We start from the raw sequence: 20,614 nt of genomic DNA on the forward strand, positions 1-20,614 counted from the left end.
CATTGCTACACAGATCAGAGTGGACACCTTGGGTGGGATAAAACTCATCTCCCTTTCCTACATGTCATCCCCCAGAGGAGAGAAACGATGCTTTGCCTTTTAAATCTGGCCCTCACCTGGCTTGTTAAGAAGAGGCAAGAAAGCTTTGGGTTTCCACCTTTACCAGGTGGTAGAATGACCTTTTCAGACAAATTTCAACAGTCAAGTGGATTTTCACTCCTGTTGAGTCTGAGAAACACAGAAAATGAAAATGACCCACACAGCAAATGTACCCATAAATATGGAGCATTTAGGATTCGATGGTGCAACAGGAAGAAAGGATAGTCTTACTGTGTGCCAGGCACTGTTTTATTTTATTTAGTTATTTTTGGCTGTGTTGGGTCTTTGTGGCTGCACGCGGGCTTTCTCTAGTTGCGGCGCGCAGGCTTCTCGTTGTGGTGTCTTCTCTTGTTGCGGAGCACGGGCTGTTGGCGCGCGGGCTTCAGTAGTTGTGGCGTGTGGGCTCAGTAGTTGTGGGTTGCAGGCTCTAGAGCGCAGGCTCAGTAGTTGTGGCGCACGGGCTTAGTTGCTCCACGGCATGTGGGATCTTCCCAGACCAGGGCTCGAACACCTGTCCCCTGCATCGGCAGGCGGACTCTCAACCACTGCGCCACCAAGGAAGCCCCCAGGCACTGTTTTTAATGCTTTACAAGTATCTCATTTAATTCTCACGGTGACCTGTGAATAAAATAGTCTTGCTCTCCCTATTCTACAGATGAGAATACTGAGGCTCAGGGAAGTTAAGGAGCTTTTGCCCCAGATCACACAGCTGGTAAGGTGGGGTGCTGAGTTTCAAACCTAGGTTGTCTGGTCTCACTTTATGTCTTAATTAGCCGTTCTCTCAGAGAAGCTAAATAAGAAAAAAATTCTAGTTTAGGAATAAAACACATTTAGTAAATGTAAAGAAAGCAAACCCTCAGCTTTAGAATATGTCAGTAGCTTATTTATTTATAAAAATGTGTCCGACATATTCAAAATTCATTTTCTTTCACTCAAGGTCACGGTCCGAAGTGAAACTTAGCCTGATGTAGCTTAATTTCAAGATGAGGTTTCCTTCTTCCCTGTGATTTTTGCCCCTGTGTCCTGTGGTCTATAGGTTATGCTTCCCTGAACTCAAGTGGAGATGACTCTGTGTGCTGTAGATTTTTCTAGTCTCATAACATTTAGTGGACACCAGCCATGAGGGTTGCCGTGTTGGTATGTGGGTAGCTACGCCTCATTCTGATTCCTTTTCTAAGAGCAGTGCTTTTTGTTAACTTTTTGGTTAAGGAGCATTGGACGAGAGAAGAAATCTCTCTCTGTATCAAGTGCAAATGATCTGCTGACAACTTCACCTCTGAGTTTATCTGGAACAATCCTTTTCCTAAGAAGAGAAGGTTATGCAGCAAATAAGAGTTTCAAGATATCATCTCACTGTTTGCTTTTGCTGTAAAGTATTATTAATGAATCAATCAACAGGTATTTATTGAGTGCCTGTTATGTACCTGTAATCTTTCATGAGCTTGACTTGTTTGAGTTTCAGCTGAGGTTTTCCGGCTAAGGAAGCAAAGACATCTGATTATTGATTTTCTTTCATTACCTAACCAGGGACTTTGCACCAGGTTGGGCCAACACAAGATGCCCTTGAGGCCTTCCGTTGGCATCCTGTACTGAGTTGTCTACCTTGCTTGTGTGGGAGGAGTGAATGGGGTCTGGGAACCTGCATGTTAAACCAGCTCCCCGTCCCATTTTAATTTTGTAACATTTAATTTAAACAACGGCAAAAAAATCAAAGGCCGTTGATCTAGTCTAACCATTATGGTACAGCCCATGTCCACTTCATGTTTGAATAGGCCAGAGTCCTCAGCCCAGTGCCTTGTATTAAATAGGTGCTTAATAAGTGCTTCTTAAATAAGAGAAAATGGAAAAGCATCTTCTTCAAATTAAAAAACAAGTTTTTTCTCCTTTCTTATCTTTTTTTGTAAAAACAAAGCAAAATTAAAAACAACGTACAGAATAGAAAGATGATTTTGTTTGTTGCCCCCTTCCAAAGATTGCCTTCATCTAACTAAAATCGTAAGTGAAACAAAAATAAAGGCACCACGATATGCACTGAGGCTGTGCAAATTAAAGGGATAAATAGCACACAATGCTGACCTTCTAAAGGGAGGGGTCAAAAGTTATATGAGATGGTGACCTAAGAGAAAACACTGTGTGCGTGTGTGTGTGCGTGTGTGTTTGCGGAAGGGGTGCCATGTGGAGCGCTGACAAACATTGTGGTAGGTGGGGTTGAAAGAAGGAAGGAAAGATAAAAGATGGGAGTCAGGGGAGGTTGTACAGGGCGTGGAGAAGGGATCTAATAGCCAGAGAAAACATTTCGTTATCATCAGCTAACAAAAATAATACTAAAATGTATACATTATAATATATTTATAAATAGTTACCGTGAGTTTCTTTCATGTAAACGCCCACGTACTGGTTGTGTCCTTTCTGCTGCTCTCAAGACCTCAGGCAATTTTGTTTCCAGGTGAGGACCTGAGTGAGCCCTGGAATTGTATCTTCTCCCCTCTCTTGCTCGCTCCTCCTGTGAGCGGGCTCTTCCTTGGGCCCATTTTCATTGCTTTTAGCTACACAGAGGTCTGCAGGGTCAAAGGTGGAAGCAGAGAAGCTCTGGCTGCACCATCACTCCCCACATGTCAGCGACACGTGGTCAAGGCGCCGCCTCCCCGCCATTCCCCTCCAGGCGTGGGCCTGGGCGCCAGGCATCCGGGAGAATTGAAGGAGCTTATCTCTGAAGGTCCAAAGCAGCCACATCCATGCAGGGTACTGACCGGGACCAGGAGCCCTGGGCACAGTGTCTGGTGAGCAGGGCAGCCAGCTACCTATCCCAGTGAGCAGATGACCCTGTGACCCTTAGGCCTACTTTGTCACCTGCCACCTGCCAGCTTTCACTCTTTCTCATCATTCTAGACTCCAATGCTGATTTATCTTTGCTTTTTCTTTTAAGAACAAAAATGCTTGGCAAGCAATTCTGTACAGATTGACCGTTTTCCTTTTCATGTGAATCCAGCATGTCTAAGACAAAGTTGGAACGGACTCAGGTGGGAAATTGACATGACAGCTCAGCTTGTAGCCCATCCGCCCCTCCTGGGTGATGGGCTCAGGCTGTAGTGGTTCTGAGGTACGGTTTGTGTTCTGAGCTTCTGGTTTGTGTTTTGAACCCTGTGACGTCTGCTACATGACCTGCTGGTCCCAGGCGTGAGATGCCCTGTGCAGCCCTCTCAGGTTGCAGGAAGCAAACTTGGAACCATGCAACATATCCGAACTCTGTTTCTTCTCTGTATCCTTCTCAGATGTATGAGTGATTTTAATGAGGACTGCATCCAGGCTGGGGTGCACTTGAGTCTGTAGGTCTCTGTTGGGTGTCGTCTCCTGCCTTTGTTCTGTCCCCACCTTCTCCCTGGAGGTGGGATGGGTGCCTGCTTTTCCTGTGCTTGAAATGAGGTGGAGATGGTTTGGGAGGGGGTAGTTGACAGCAAGCTGTTCGCTAGCAGTCTGCCTTCTGCCACAGGAGCTCAGTGGCTGGTAGTGGCAGTGTTTTAAAAAATTAAGATCAGAAACTCATCTTAATTTGCAGTTATCTGCAAACTCATAACTGCATCAGTAGTAATTTAATCCAAAATTGTTAGCATTTAGTCATTTTTAAAATGTATTGAATAGCTTAAAAATTCTTATATGTGTATATATATATACATATGAGTCTATTAAATTGTGTATGTGAATAGTTATGTGTTCACACAACTAATAATTAGAAACTCAGAAATTTTACACATTCTTTTACACATTTAACTTTGATTACAGGTTAATTTAATTAGAGTCTTCTTAACTTTGCAGACCAAATCTATTAGAGTCTCTTAAATGCTTACAAAAGCCAATATAGAACTAACTTTGCAGCCCAGGATCTGATCCTCCTGCTACCTGGGGGTAGTTGTGGCCACAACATGAGGTTTTTCTGTTCTTCTACCTACCTCCTCATTCCGTATGCGGTTGGCTTATCCATAGCCACCCTACTTAGAGAAATGTTCATACAGTGCTTTATAAAAGATATTAGTGCCAGAAAGAGAACAGTCATACACACCCGCCCTCCCCTACTTCTTAAGATGGATTAAAAATGTCTCTCTATTATTTTCCCCTTTCCCTAAGGCAATATATCAGTTGCCTTGTTCACTTGGTTGCCCTTTTTTTATTTTCACGTTCATTGATGTTCGTGGCCTTCACAGACGCAACCCCTTTCCTTTAACTGTTATTAGCTATCTTTTCTTTTTGGTGTTCGAATTATCACAAGCTGGCTGGTGATGTCCTTTTAAGCAGGTGCCAATTCCTTATCACTTCTACCCCAGACCTTTCGGAGTGGTCTTTTGCTTTTCTGCAACATGCCACTGCAGGCCTGTCTTGAATTTTCCTGCCCAAAGACGTGGAATCAGCAACTCTCCAAGGAGCCCTGTTAAGATTTAACCCAGATCTGGGCACCAGAATGTTGATGTGCTGGGGCTGGGTGGAATAGTGTCCTAGTTGGGCCGCTTTCTTGACAGAGCTGACAATACAGGCCTACCTCGTTTTATTGTGCTTTGCAGATAACTGCATTTTTTACAGATTGAAGGTTTTTTTAACGAACAAATCTGTCAGCACCATTTTTCCAACAGCATTTGCTCACTTTGTGTGTCTGTGTCACATTTTGATAAATCTCTCAATATTTCAAAAGTTTAAATTATTATTATATTTGTTATGGGGATGTGATGAGTGATCTTTTTTTTTTTTTTTTGCGGTACGCGGGCCTCTCACCGTTGTGGCCTCTCCCGTTGCGGAGCACAGGCTCAGCGGCCATGGCTCACGGGCCCAGCCGCTCCGCGGCATGTGGGATCCTCCCGGACCGAGCACGAACCCGTGTCCCCTGCATCGGCAGGCGGACTCTCAACCACTGCGCCACCAGGGAAGCCCGTGATGAGTGATCTTTGATGTTACAGTTGCCAAAAGATTACCACTTGCTGAAGGCTCAGATGATGGTTAGCATTTTTTTTAGCAATAAGTTATTTTTAAATTAAAGTAGGTACATATTTTTAAGACATAATGCTATTGCACACTTAATAGACTACAATATAATACAAACATAACTTTTATATGCACTTTGAAACCAAAAATTTCATGTGACTTGCTTTATTGCGATATTTGGTTTATGAAAGTGGTGGTCTGGAACCAAAAACGCAGGATCTCTGAGGTATACCTATAGAATTTTTTTTAACATCACAAAAGACACGTTGGTAATTTTAACTTAACTCTTACTCTCCTGATCATTTTTAATATCGTTCTTAAAAATATCTTTTCAATTTGTTTTCTCTGTGCGATGCCAACTTGAGTTATCTCCTTTAATTCTACCCCTTCTTTTTTTTTTCTTTCAAATTTTATTCGTAAATACTCCTTGAATGTTTTCTCAATTATTTTTTTTCTTTTAAAGAGACAGCCTTTATTTTAAGGATTTTTACATTGAAGACTTCAAAAAGTGGTAGGTTTTTAGAACTTACTGACCCGTATTTAAAAGGAACTGTTGACAAAGATTCGCCAGAAATAAGCTGAACAAACGGGAAAATACAGTTAATACTACTGAAACCTACTAAAATAATTCCAGGACATATGGTTTATCCGACATAACGATCCCTCTAAATGCTGTCACTGATATGAAACCGACTGCTTCTTTTCTAAAGGCACATATTCAATCACTTCTGTTCTTTCCTGAATATATAAAAGTTAAAATACCAATTAAAAAACTAATACATTCTTCTCTTTCAATGTTTCTTACAGATACAATTTCAATATTTTCCTTAAATAGTGGTGTGGTTTAAGCGATTTTTCATTCACAAGTCAAACAACTATCCACCCAAAGGGAACCGAGAGTCTGTAGGCTCCTAGTGCAAATAAAGAGTTCGCAGATGCAGCAACTGACCTTTCTAAAATACAAAACGGATAAAATTCTTAGAGGATACATTCAGTAAGCTCTACTAAGCAGCTGGCCACAGAACTAGAACATTTGATCATTTTCCTGGTGATTTCAGTGGGACTCCAGACGTTTCCAAACTCAACTTGAACTCTCAGGCTTTGTAGTTTGCTTTTCCAGTTTCGCTAATGACACAACCATGATTCAAATCCCTGGAGTATTCATTGTAGTCAGGGGCATATCCTACAACAGACTTGTCTGGAATTTCAAATCGAACAAAGTCTGGTCTATATCCAACGCTTCGAGGGGTCCTTTGCACCAGCAAGCTTGCAGCCTTGACCGTCTTTGGATCATGCTACTTGACCAAGGAAAGCAAGGTTTGCCTTGTTTTGCCAGTGTCAGTTATATCGTCGACAATCAAGACATTCTTCCCAGTTAAAGTTGAGAGATCATCTCCACCAATTACTTTTATGTCACCTGTTGACTGGTCATTACAGTAGCTCTTCAGTCTGATGAAATCTACAGTCATAGGTCTAGATCTATCACTATTTCTGTTCATTTGATGTTACCCAGCAGGTCAACAAAGAATTTATAGCCCCCCTTGAGCACACAGAGGGCCACGATGTGATGGCCTCCCATCTCCTTCATCACATCTCGAGCCAGCCGTTCCGCCCTGTCCATAATTAGTGAATGAGGAATAAACACCTTTTCCAAATCCTCAGCATACTGATTAGGTCTACAGAATAAATCTAGGTCATAACCTGGTGCATCATCACTAATCGCGACGCTGGGACTGCGGGTCGCCGTAACGGAGCCGGCTGGCGCGCGGGCTGAGGGCCGTCTGGGGAGGAGAAGCCGGCGGCTGGCCGAGCAGGAGGCGGCAGCACGGCGGGAGGCGGCAGCACGGCGGGAGGCGTCGGGAAAGCAGAGCGGCCTGCCCCTGCGCTCCGGCCGCCGCTGCTCAGAGCCCAGGCCTGTTTTCTCAATTATAGACAGAAAAGGCTTTGCAGGTGGTTGGTGCCGGGTTTGGATTCAGTTGCTCTTGGTTTCTGCTGCGTGATCCTGGTCAAGTGAGTTCAATTTTCTGAGCCCCCTTTCCTTGTCTGCCCAATGAAGGGGGTATTAGGTAGCAGGGGTCTGAGGAGTGAGTGAGCTGTAAAGGGCTGTTGTCTGATGTGCAGTCAGCATTTCTTAAATAGTGTTGTGTGAACATGAGGGTGAGTGAGGGGGTCTTCTCTGAGGCTGCTCCTGGGACCAGTCCCGATCCCTGATCCTCCTGGGGTGGGGCAGTGATGGGGGGGAGCCCAGGAACATCGGAGGAGGAGGTGCTTTTTCAGCTGCAGTAAGCCTGGGCCAAGGAAGGGCTGTAACTCTCTCGAGTCGTGGGAATGTTGGAGGAAAGTGTGGATTTGAAGGCAGAGAAACCTGTATTTTAACCTTGGAACCATCTCTGCAGAGTTGTGGATGGATTACTGCATCCTTCTGAGCCTATCACATGGCAGTTTTGGTATAGAGGTTCAATTTAAAATTTGCTCAAGGCCCATAAAATTCACCCATAAATGATGCTGTTTCCTTATTCATACACATTCTGCTTTCTTTCACATTTTCTAAGAAAATAAACTGGGAGACTTCCCTGGTGGCGCAGTGGTTAAGAATCTGCCTGCCAATGCAGGGGACACATGTTCCATCCCTGGTCTGGGAAGATCCCACATGCCGTGGAGCAGCTAAGCCCATGCGCCACAACTACTGAGCCTGCGCTCTAGAGCCCACGAGCCACAACTACTGAAGCCCGTGCGCCTAGAGCCCGTGCTCCGCAACAAGAGAAGCCACCGCAATGTGAAGCCCGCGCACCGCAACGAAGAGTAGCCCCCGCTCGCTGCAACTAGGGAAAGCCCGCGTGCAGCAATGAAGACCCAACGCAGCCCCCCAAAATAAATAAATAATTAATTAATTAAAAAAAAAAGTCAATTGGGTATATATGCAGTCTTCGGATTTGAGGTAAGTTGTGTTCAGTAATTTGTAAATGGCCTCACCCCACCCCCAGATTGCCACTTCTGCTCATTACTGTGAACTCAATGCCTTCTAACGAATTATGCTGGGAAAAGCTAATAAATGACGTTTCTACCTCATTTCCCTAATTACAGCTTAGAAAATTGTACTCTCTTTTTAATTGCTCATACTGGCTTGTTTCCTTTTTTTAAGGAATTAGAGTGATGAAGATGATCCCAACTAACATTTATCGCAAACTCACTTTGTCCCAAGGCACTGTGCTAAGTGCTCTGCCATGCATTAATTAATTAACGCCTCGCCCCATCTATGCGGCAGGTATAGTCACCCCATTGAGCAGATAAGACTCAGGTGTCTAAGAAGTCACAGAGATGGGAAATGAGGATCCTGGACCAAACTTCAGGCCGCCCAACTCCAGAAGCTCTGCTCTTAGCTATGAAGCTAAACTGCCTGCCATTAGTTGACCATCCATCCATCCATTGATTTTTTGCTTTTATGGTGATGTGGGATGAATAGAATATTTTTGAAATTCGTAGCACTGTGAGGTAAATGGGCCCAGCCTTTGTTTAAGGGGTTTCTAACTGCATCTAACTTTTCTATGATGCTTTGTGGAGTTTGCATTTCCTGTTCCTTTATTACATCTTCATTTTGAAAATTAATATTGGACTCTCCCCGCCCCGAATATTGGATTGAACTTGTTGAACATGCTGATTTTGAGGAACCTGTTAACTGTTGATAGGTTTATTTATGAGGCCTATAATCATCTTTTTAGAAACACCTTAGGGAACCTTAAAAAAATAAAAGTCTCGGAAAACCTTAGGACACCAGCCTCAGCTCACCTGTCATGAGGAATGACATCTGAGAGGTCGCCTAGTGGTTTGCTGTGGGACTCTTGAGAGGTGCCATCATTGCCAGGAAGAGACATGATAAGGACCAAAGGGAGAGATGAGATATGTTCAGATAATGGGGGCAGTTACAGCAGGAATTAAAATCATTGGCTGCTGACTTTAATTAGGTGAATGTCCTAGAAAATTCTAAATGTGTATCCAAGTTAGGGTCTGAGGAGGGCGCGTGCACGCACACACACACACACACACACATATACACACACACTGTAAAATCTACCCCCCACCCCAATCTGTCTATTCTATTGAAGAGCCTTGCCATCCAGTGTAGTCTGGGGAGCAGCAGCATTGCTATTATGTGGGCGCTTGTTAGCAATGCAGAATCTTGGGCCCAACTGCAGACCTGCTGCATCAGAGTCTGCCCTTTAGCAAGAGCTGCAGGTAATTCACATGCTAGTTAAAGCCTGGGAAGCCCTGCCCTAGAGGGATGCCTTTTCCTCCAAGGTCATTCACTGAGGTATCATATGCCATTGGAAGGATAAAGGGAAATTGTCCCCGTTTGGTCACTGTGGTAGGAAAGAAGCTTGCCCTCCCAGTGGTGGTTGAAGAGTCCTTTTACTATTACTCATTCACAAATGATACACAAATTATATATATTATAGAAAGTTAAGAGGAAAACTGAATCAAGGCCACACTTGTTGCTGTTGCCACCAACAGATGGTTACAGTACCTGGCTAACAGGCTGGTGAGGTTCTGTAGGTAGTTTTGCTTTAGGGCAGTGGTTTTCCGAGGGAGATTTTGCTCCCGAGGGTCATTTGGCAGCATCTGGAGACATTTTTGGATGTCACATCTACAGAGAGAGAGGGTGGTGCTTCTGGCACCTAAATGGGCAGAGGCCAGGGATGCTGCTAAACATCCTGCCATGCCCAGGACAGTGCCCTGCAACAAAGAATTATCTGACCCTAAATGTCAGTAGTGCTGTGGTTGAGAAACCCTGCTTTAGGGAGTGAGTTTAACTTATAGGAAGTCTAAAATCTGTTTAATTATCCCATTACTCATTTAAAAGAAATATTTCAAACATGCCAAACACTTAGGACTAATAAATGTTAACTTCACTTTTTTTTTTTTATAAATAAAGCGTTACCGATGCATTTATAAGTACAGTTTCAAAGTCCCATTCCTCCACTCTTTCCCCAGAGGGAACCACCTTCCTGAGGGTGGGCGGTTTCCTTCGGGTGTGTATTTTTGTACCTTGATTACACATATAAATGTCCGTGAAAACAGCCTATTATATTGCACGGGCCCCTTTGTAATGGCCTTCTCCTCTATTTGTATGTTGCAGGCTCTTTTTCTAGGAGTTTGAGCAAAGGCATGAGCAGAGAACAGGGCTGTATCTAAATGAAAACGTTTCCATTTTTCTAAGTATTTTACATTTCCTTTAGGTGGTCGTTAAAATTTTTAAGAAAACATGCTTAATGTTTAAAATCAGGTTGAGGAAAGAAGTAATGGTTGCAGATTTTTAAAGGTGGCCTTTTCAAATGCAGATTCTGTAGTGACCCAGAATTAAGCAAATAAACTTGTGCTGACATTTGCTGGAGGGTACGATGGTGGTAAGGTCCCTGGTGCTGCCCCCCTTTTCCACCTGCACCCTCCTTTCTGCCAACGCGGCACCTCTCAGCCCCTGCTCCCAGCATCCTTGGAAGACATTTCCTCCATCTCTGCATCATTTTTCAGAGCCGGCCTGTTTCTATGGCAACTGTGAGATTGAAAGATGAGCGGGAGCGGGAGGCGAGGCTGGAGTGAGACCTCAGGGTGGTGGTGTGTGTCCCTGACGTCACCTTCTGTGCTTCTGGATAGGACGATTCTGGCTACTCCCATTCAGGGCTGCTGGCTGGTGCCGCTTTATTAGCGGGGCTGCCAGGGTCTCTGATAGCTCTGCAAATTGCCTTTCTTTCTGCTCCTCCGACCCTCCACAATTTTTCTTTTCACTGCCCCTTTTCTGTTTTGGCTCCAGACTGTCATTAAGAATGCACAGCTTAATTCTGGCGTGTTTTGGGACGCTCTTCTGCCCAGTGTTTTGGAAGGGCGGGGAGGCATGGCAGCGTTTCACTTGACGTCGATGGCGCCGTGAAGTGCATTCTCTCCTCTGCAAGAATACTGACTATGCAGAAATTTATCGAAGCGGATTATTATGAACTAGACTGGTATTATGAAGAATGCTCGGACGGTAATTATGACTCCTGCAGAACAGAGCGGGGATGTGTAGGGCCATTGTCTCCTTCGGGGGAGGGGGTGTCCTGGAATCTTCCTGGGGAGACGGGAAGAAGGAGGGCCACGGGACCAGCACCGCATGGCTCTGACCCTTGCGAAGGCATGGTGGAGGAGACAGCAGGTGGGCAGGGCTCGTGATTGTGGGAGGCTCCTTGGCAGTTTGGAGGTGGTGTTGGTGTGTGATGGGCTTGTGAGCATCACACTTCAGTGGGATTGAATTCTCTCTGGGGTGATGCGTGTGTGTGTGTGTGTGTGTGTGTGTGTGTGCGCGCGCGCGCGCGCGCAAGTGGAGATGAGGTCCTCGTTAGGGTTAAGGGACTAGTGTCTTCAGGAAGTGGTCCTCTGCCCTGGGAGAATCCACCCTTTTCTGAGCCCAGACTTGGGGGCACAGGGGAGGCTGGAGAAAAGGCAGAAGCAGCCTCCCACCTGGCAGACAAGTCAAGTGAATATTTCTTGTGGGCTCCCAGAGATGGGGGTGGGAGATGCTGGGAGGGGTTGGAAGAGCCGGTATCCTCCGCCGTGTGTGCAGGGAGGGTGTGGCACATTCCAGAGGAGACTGGGTGGAGTTTATGTGGCTGGATCGGCCTCAGGAGGTTCTAGGCATCAGGAAATTGCACTGAGGTGCATTCTCAGGCTACAGGGGAGGAGCCTCGGGCTCCTGTGCTGTTGGCATCAAATTGTATATGACACAGTTAACCTGTCATCTTTAATTTCTTCTTTAAAGTGACTCTCAATCTATGCCTTTACATAGACACACACAAAAAGGGAACAATATATATACTTAGAGGGTCCATTCCCCCAGTGATGATATGTTCCCAGCCTCACGCGAGCCAGTAATAGGTAAGGTAACTAACTGGTTTTTAATTGAATCTGGAGTTTCAGTCTCTCTAACATGACTACATTTGATTAACCTGAATGATGTAACAGGCTGGGACCTGACCTCATTAGTAAGCTAAGAACTACATAATTATCTCTTTATCTGCTGATTTCTGCCTTGACTGTGGGCTGCAGGAAGAGGGCCAAGAGCCTTTCTTAGTGGGGGTGAATGGATATTAAAATGTGCTGAGACGCTTCCCTAGCTGAGCCCCACCATCCCCAAGCATTAGATGAAGACATTGCCATGTTGAGTCCCTGTGCATCTTTAAACATCTTGAGTAATGATGATGGTGGGCAACTCCCAGGGTTGTGAGGGGAAAAGATGACTCAGTTTTTTCTCTTTTGGGTATATTATTCTTGAAGCAAGTTCCCATCCTATTACCCAACTCCAGGAGGCAATTATAGGGGTGCTTCTTTTCAGAATCCATCATTGACCTCTTGAAGTTTTCTTGGTGATTTGTGACTCGCTGAACCCTCCATAACTTTTTAAAGTATGGACCACAGGATCACGGAGCATTGGTTACAGCAGAGGGCCTGTCTCACAGCCCGGGGATGCACTGGGTGTGGCCATGGCTCCCACGGAGCCATCCTGGAAGTGAGGGAGGAAGGTTTCTTACTGTCTTGACCCAGTTGCACACCGTCCAGCTCTGTTTACACCCTTGTCTGAGGAAATGAAGCCAGTCACTCTCGGTGGTTAATCTGAAGGGTGAGAGGAGGCCTGCTCTTATCTGAGTGTCTATCGGAAGGATTTTCTTACCCAGCCATTTCTCAGTTGAGTCTTTTGGCCCCGAGGCAGCCAGATCTCTCTTCTTCCAGCAGAAAAGGAAAATGGAAGAAGAGGCAGCTCATCTGTCCAAGGGTAAATAAATGTTGATTGCAATTACTGTCGGGATTATGTTGAGTAAAATACTTGCCTTTATCCTCCATCCCAATTTAGATGAAGCAGAGAAGGCCACTGGGACGGAATTGACTGTGGCAACTGATGTTTTCGTAATCCCGTTACATTTCGTTTTAAAGATAGTTAAGTAAAGCAGGGAATTAAAGGAATGGAAGCTCAGAGCTAATCTGGTTTAGGAAACCCCACAAAAGAGGGTGGAATTCAAGAATATGCTAATGTTGTCGTTACTTGTTTATACGTGTCTCACTAGGGTTCTTTCCTGACCTCGGCAGGTTAGTCTGGAAACGAAGGCGATTTGCCTTTGTGTTTATGCATCTTTAAAATTGCAAATCAGTCTTTGAATAACCCTTTCATCTCCTGGTCCTGAACTTCCTGGTGAGGAGGCCAGGTAGGAGTTAGGCACACAGCGTTGCTTTGTCTCTCTTATTATTTGCCATTCGAATCTTTAGTGAGGGAAACTTCTAGGGAACTTTCCATACTAATAACAAACGATAAGTCATATGTTTTGAAAAAGATGCAGAATCATCATTTATGTCAGAGTTACCGACTCGCACTTAAATTGCAGCGTGAGCACCGAAAGAGTAATACATATGGGTGGGAATACAGATTGCAGGATGATTAGGGACCCCTTTTTTAAAGGTGGAATTAAGAAATGGCTGCTTTTCTCTTTCCTCTTTGAGGTTTAGGAGAGCTTTATTCAGTCCACTGATTGTATCCTTCCCCCTTAATCAGTTTTAGTTGTGGAGTCTAATACTCTGTGTCCCCCACTACCGCCCAAACAAGCGGTATGGGGCAGGGGCTTAGAATAGTAGGAAATTGGAGGGGTTGATTGCCCGATACCTTAAGGTAATTTTTAGAGTTTTGAAATAGCTAGCGATCAACAGAGTACAGCAGTGGTCTTCGCAGAATTTTCACACATGTACTCAGTGTTTACCGTTTAAACTCTAGCATCAGAAAGAGTGGATATATGTATATGTATAAGTGAGTCACTTTGCTGTACACCTGAAACTAACACAACACTGTAAATCAACTCTACTCCAATAAAAATTAAAAAAACAACAACTGTAGCGTCAAACAGGGTCCTGGTTACCTACGTTGGCTGTGTCCCACCTCTCATTGCAGGAACCTCTAAAACCTGGCAAATAATGGCAATCATTCGCTTATTAAAAAAGCAGATTCCCAGACTAACTCCAGACCAGGAGAGGCCCTGAGAAATCTGGATCTTTAGTGCACGCTTTCGGTGATTCTTTACGTCAGGTGTGTTTGGGAAACTATGCCAGTGTGAGTGGAGACCATTCCTGGGCACAGGGGTCTGGAAGATAATTCTTTATGTCTGTCACGAAATCCTATGTTGTTTCTTGGCTACACTGGTCACTTAAAAAAAGTATGCTTATAAAGAGTGTGAGGCTTTTTTAATTGTCAGAAAGGCTTGGGTTCAATTATATATGTCCCTAAGTTAAAGAAATGGAGTGCACTTTTTTTTTAAAAGAAGATGTTGGGGGTAGGAGTTTATTAATTAATTTATTTTTGCTGTGTTGGGTCTTCGTTTCTGTGCGAGGGCTTTCTCTAGTTGTGGCAAGCGGAGTCACCCTTCATCGTGGTGTGAGGGCCTCTCACTATCGCGGCCTCTCTTGTTGTGGAGCACAGGCTCCAGACGCGCAGGCTCAGTAGTTGTGGCTCACGGACCTAGTTGCTCCACGGCACGTGGGATCCTCCCAGACCAGGGCTCGAACCCGTGTCCCCTGCATTAGCAGGCAGATTCTCAACCACTGCACCACCGGGGAAGCCCTGGAGTACACTTTCGTAGTTATTCTAGAAATAGGTAGAATGCCGGAAAAGAGTGCTGGCCTGGAGTCTGCCTTTGGGGCCTGTTTTGCATTCTGCATGGCTGTGTGGTGTTAAAAAGGAAATTCAACGGATAAATATAAAGATCAAATTGGCTTTCTTCAGCGATTCATGAATTGAGCAACATCCCGTCTAGCAAGTAGAAAGGATCTCTGAGGAGCTGTATAAAATGGAAGGCTTTTATAGACAGATGGGAGCAGGGACAGGGAAAAAGCAGATTATCTCTCTTTCTTTGGGGGATGGATGGGGTCTATCAGGCAGATTACCTCATTACTGCTGACCGGGAAATTCCAGACGGACTGGTTAAGACTCCATTCCTGGGAGAGGCTGAAGCTGCATTTAGGTCAGGTATTAAGTCTTGGTTGGCTGCCCTGGGGCTTAGCACAAGCAACTCCATTTGGGGCCTGTTGTTTCTTTTTACCAGTGGTTGGGTACATCCTGGTACCCCAGTGAGCCTCTGTCAACCCAGCTTTCTCATCTGGCAAATGGGGATAACCACGTTGGCCAGAACCATTGCGAAGGAGGGTAATGCGTGTAAATAAAGTAAAAGCTCTTTGTGATCGGCGAAGTGCCAGGCCAGTGCTTAATTTTATTTTTTCAGAAATAGTACTAGTTATTAAGTTCTTTTAAAAAATCCCTTTCTAAAGGTAATTGGTATTTTGAACAAGGTATAGTATCTTGGGAATTCCCTGGCGGTCCAGCGGTTAGGACTCCACGCTTTCATGCTGAGGACGCAGGTCCAGACCCTGGTCGGGGAGCTAAGATCCCACAAGCTGTGCAGTGCAGCCAGAAAAAAAAAAGGTACAGTATCTTGACCACCTGTTTCTTGCTGCAAACTCTTTTGTACTCATCCACCGTCGTGTCCCCTTTTACAACATTATAGGTTTGAATGTCACAGCAGGAGGTGGTCTAATTCATACTGATTTTATAAATGGGGACACTCAGGCAGATTGCGCAGTGGTTGTTTTTAGGACTTCTTATTCCATAATGAAAATCCACAGCATTACACACAGGTGGCACGGGTGCTGTTCCCTGACTGCAGTGACCTCTAAAATGTCACCCAGGGTCAGGGTGGCTGGTTTGCGAGTGAAGTTTTGTCAGAGGTATTTTAAGCATTAATTGAAAAACTGTTACTAGGCTTTTGAGATGCTTTTCTAACTTTCCTGCACTTGTGTTCAGACATGTAAACAGGCCCCATTTTTCATGTGTGTTTATTGTGGGATGCACCATTGGAGGTAGAGGCTGACTTTCCCTTTCCAACTCAGCAGTCTTCTGAATGGCTGTTAAGATGATTTAAAAAAAAAAAAAAAAGAACTAAATGTAAATGTATGACGTAGCTGTACATTTTTATCAGCAACTTTGGTAAAGCAGAGATAACGTCCTCCCTCAGATGTAGAAGCGGAGGACTAGAGGACTGATGAGAGGGCCAGAGGGAGCTTAGAGCCCAAGTTTTCAGAGCTTTGTGTTTCTCATTTATTTTTTTTAAATAGCATAAGTAAGGGCCTTGGGGAAGTGACCCTCAGTGACGGGCCACCCTGCTCTGTACAGGCAGAGAAGTAAAAGGACAGGGAGGCTCGTGGAGAGGAGCAGAATGCATGGGATACAGAGGGGAAGGAGACTCTTGGCAGAGGGTGAGGGGGGGTCAGCGGGAACAGGTTGCAGGGGAAAAGCAGGCCAAGCTGGCCGAGGAGCATCAGGTTCATGTCTGAAGACGCGGGGCATCCTTGGGCGTGCCTGTCCAGTGGGACTTTCTGTGATGATGGAAACGTTCTGTGCTGTCCAGTTTGGTAGCCACTAGCCCCGTGTGGCTATGGAGCGTCTGAAATGTGGCTACTGCCACTGAATTTTGGATTTTATTTAATTTTAATCAATAGAGATTTCAATGTAAATAGCCCTAGTGGCTCGTGACCCCTCTTTGGGCAGCGGAGGGTGGACTTCTGTGGGGTGTGCAGAATAAATCTGGAGAGGACACTCACAGGAAGAGCTCCCTCTGATTGGAGGGAGGCGAGTGACACTTGCCTTCTGTGGCCTTGAACGTTCCCGGACGTGGGTCAGAACCCGTGCCCTGCCCCCCCGCTCTGGGCCACGGCTCTAGTCCTTACTTCTGGGACAGCACACACTGTAGCTGCTTGTCTGTCCGGGGTGAGCTGGGCCACCCTCAGCTCCACCTCCCATGTCCATGTCCCATGGTCCATCCGTCACCTGGCACAGGGATTCCCGGGCTTTCGTGCTGGTCTTTAGGGGTCTGTTCTGCTTTGACTTTTGGAAAACTGTTCTCTCAGAGAAGGTACACTTTGTCCCATCTCTGCCTTTAATCTTGAAGTGAATGCAGATGTGGATGAGGTTGGAGAATTCCCTCACACCCCCTGCAGAGGGAGGGAGGGAGGGAAGGAGGAAGGGTTTGAGGTGGGGAGTACCCTGAAGAATGAGAGAAATGGGGTGACATGGGGAGGCTAGGATGGTCTTGTGTTCACAATGCCATGTCCTAAATTTATCTTTTAATTTACATGTATATATATTTTAATTATATAATATATAGAGACTTGAACATCATTTGCTAAAGGTAGCCTAGAATTGAGTTAAAAGATGAGTATAACCAACTGGTTATGAGTAAAATCACTTAAAAGTATTTTCAAATATATGAAATCAGCTTTTTTTTTCATTTATATATACTACAGCCCCTCCCACTAGCCTGCACATCATATAGTCAATCTGATACTCACCGAATGAATAATGCACAAAGTGGAGCTTTCTCCCTCCCTCCCTCCCCTCCCAGAGCTTCAGACTCACTGTCCTTTGCATTGAGTTAACAAGCCCCAATCGTTAAAGAACGATTTTTTTCCCCTGAGTGTCTGCCTTTATAAACATTGTATTTAAAGCTTATGAAGATTTTCAAAATGTGATTTTGAACTCCCTGCTACTGAATTTCTACTGACCCTACTTTTTTTTTTTTTTTGCGGTACGCGGGCCCCTCACTGTTGTGGCCTCTCCCGTTGCGGAGCACAGGCTCCGGACGTGCAGGCTCAGCGGCCATGGCTCACAGGCCCAGCCGCTCTGCGGCATGTGGGATCCTCCCGGACCGGGGCACGAACCCACGTCCCCTGCATCGGCAGGCGGACTCTCAACCACTGCGCCACCAGGGAAGCCCTGACCCTACTTTTTACAAAGAACACATTTTTATCATCCTAAAAGGTAGCAATCGTTTTCAGGTTCCAGAAAAGTAACCCGGCAATGAGTATGTCTCCAGGTGTTAATTTTGTAATAAAATCTTTATTCTATTCTGGTTTTCTATTTATAGGCACTGGTCTGTGGTCTTCTGTTTATTTTTATGGAGGTAGCGATTCAGTTTAGCAGACATTTTTAGCTGACTTAGCAGGATCTGCAGCCCTAAGGATTTAAAGATGGACGAGACCTAGTTCCTGAACTTGTGCAGAGGATTCTTGCTGACGATCTGGCCTCTGCTAAAGGCCCCCTTGGTTACCTGAGGGAGGTGACTGGGCAGAGAGGTGGTTTAGGTCTCCTGGTATAGCTTTTAGGAGCAGGGAGACGTGCCACAGTGTAGCGGGCAGGTGGCTGAAGCACAGGAATTGTAGAATGTGCCATGATTCTCTGAGACACCATTGCTTCAGGCCACCGTTCAGTGCGTTTGATGGAAGGACCTGCCATTTCACTGTTACAGGCAAAATCAAACAGTGTAGAGGAATTGGTAGTGAGATGTGCAATGAAACTTGATTCTTTTCTCAGGCAACTTTGCAAACTATTAGGCTGTAGATTTTTTCCCCCTTATCCTGCCATTAGAAAAGATCTTTATAAATTTGGCTGTGTGTACACAGATGTAGGGTGAGAGCGTGATTTACAAGACGCAGTTTAAAAAAGAGCAAATGCAATGTATTATTACCAAAGAAAAACTGGGATGAAGTAAGCTTAATACAAGTAGTGCTTACTGCAGTTTTTTCTTTTCCTCTTGCTAGAAACCAGAATGATCTTTTCCTTCCCTCTTCAGCCCCGTGTCATGCTGTTGTCACAGTCAGATTTGTCTCAAGTTTTGAAGCACGCCCACAGGAACTCTCTCACCTGAGGGAACTGGGCAATCAGTCACCAGGGCATCTCCTCCGCCAGAGCTCCACCTTTAGACAGGTGTGCCTGCTTGAGGCATGGATGGTATTGCCCTGTGCAGTTGCTGCGAAACTTGCAGGAAGCTACCATTCCTCATTGCTTCTGGGGGAGCAAAAGCGGAAGAAGAATCTGGATGCAGAGAGCTGGCCCAAGGCCGTGCACCTGCCTGCTCTCCTTCCTTCTGACTCCAGAGCACCCGTTAGGGCCACCCCAGGGCTGGGCAGGGCTTTCCCATTCCGATAGGTGCTTCTCCCCCCCTCCGCCCCGCCTCTTTCTGTGGGAGCCACCCGCTTCCGGGTCGTCTGGGCGCCAATGGGCCAGTGGGCCTGTGTACACTCTCCACTTCAGCTGAGCCAGGGCTTGTCCGTGGCCCCAGCCAAGGCCCAGCGTGCGCCCCGGGGGCCCCGGCCCCAATGCCTCCTCCGGGAGGGCAGCCAGGAGCTCCTTCAGGGACCGCTCCTTTGGGTGATGTTTTGGCTTTGGGGTGACTTCAGCAATGTCCCTAAGAGATGTGGGAGGAGAAGAAGAATATTTTCAGTGTGACTGCCAGGGTGAAGAGAGGAAGCCCATCCACAAGCAGCCTGAAACCCTGGACCTCTTGGAGGAGGGTAAATTCTGTTCTTTGCGCCAGTCTGATCCTTTCCCTCTCAGTGTCTATGTAGGCCTGGCTGTTTCACTGATCTCACAGAAGTCTTTTATTTTCGTAGTGGGGTATGAGGTCAAGTACACACGTCTTACGTGGTGAATGTAAAGCTGCCAGGAGAGAAGCTGCGTTTCCAGCATCCTGGGAAGTCCCCTTGCCCCACTTTCTTTCTAGTTTACACCTCCTTCCTGGGAGACCACTGTCCTGACTTGTATCACCTTAGATTTGTTTTACCTGTTCTCGATCTATGTAAATGGAATCAAACCGTGTGTATTATTTTGTCTAGCTTCTGTTGCTTAACCGAGGTCTTTGAAATTCATACTTTTTTTTTTTTTTTTTTCCTGCGGTATGCAGGCCTCTCACTGTTGTGGCCTCTCCCGTTGCGGAGCACAGGCTCCGGAAGCGCAGGCTCAGCGGCCATGGCTCACGGGCCCAGCCGCTCCGCGGCATGTGGGATCTTCCCGGACGGGGGCACGAACCCGTGTCTCCTGCATCGGCAGGCGGACTCTCAACCACTGCGCCACCAGGGAAGCCCTGAAATTCATACTTTTTGCAAACGTCGGTAGTCCCCCGGCATGCACACACTTTACGGCATTCCAGCACTCTGTTTTAAGAGTTTTCATTGTTTTCTTCTGACTGAATGGCTTTTGGTGGGTTAATGGACAAGAAACTGAGTCATTATTAAATAATACGTCTTTGTTTACTTTAGGAAATTGTTTATTTTAAAAAATTATTAATCACCAATTTGAACTAGGAATTTTAAAAAAGTTTAGAAATATTTCAAATAGAAAAGTACAAGGGCTGACACTGAAATTACCTGGGAACTCACCACCAGGCTGTATCAGAGGGGTGCTGCTTTTGGAGAAGAGGAGGAGTGTTTTAAATAAAGATACACCCAAATGCTGAGTGTGAGTTTCCTAATTGGGCTTTTGGGGCTTTCACTCACAGCCCGGAAAAAGGGATTTTTTTTGCGGGGGGCGGTGTTGTGAAACAGAATGTTTAAAGAGTGACTGCAAGAAGTTCTTTAGGTCTTGAGTAAAAGCAATCAAAAAACTTTTTCAAAATTCTCCTCTGTGATGGCCTGTTTTCATGTCTCAGAATAACTT

General features: G+C 45.6%; 1 protein-coding gene and 1 pseudogene across 5 annotated transcripts in view; one reads left to right on the plus strand and one right to left on the minus strand.

Moving 5' to 3' along the window:
* Positions 1-20,614, plus strand: part of TRAK1 (trafficking kinesin protein 1) — a 97,897-nt gene that overhangs the window by 25,339 nt on the left and 51,944 nt on the right. For 2 of the 5 annotated variants that reach the window (XM_065885852.1, XM_065885853.1), the window contains exon 1: positions 11,023-11,086. The exons of 2 other annotated variants lie outside the window; for them this stretch is intronic. In XM_065885852.1, the coding sequence (XP_065741924.1) occupies positions 11,023-11,086 (64 nt within the window). Of the gene's footprint in view, positions 1-11,022; positions 11,087-19,361; positions 19,474-20,614 lie in introns of those variants that run through there. One more of the 5 variants, XM_065885851.1, reaches the window with a different exon arrangement.
* Positions 6,162-8,939, minus strand: LOC136128932 (hypoxanthine-guanine phosphoribosyltransferase pseudogene; annotated as a pseudogene).

The sequence above is a fragment of the Phocoena phocoena genome, chromosome 10 (assembly GCF_963924675.1).
Source record: "Phocoena phocoena chromosome 10, mPhoPho1.1, whole genome shotgun sequence".
NCBI lineage: Eukaryota > Metazoa > Chordata > Mammalia > Artiodactyla > Phocoenidae > Phocoena > Phocoena phocoena.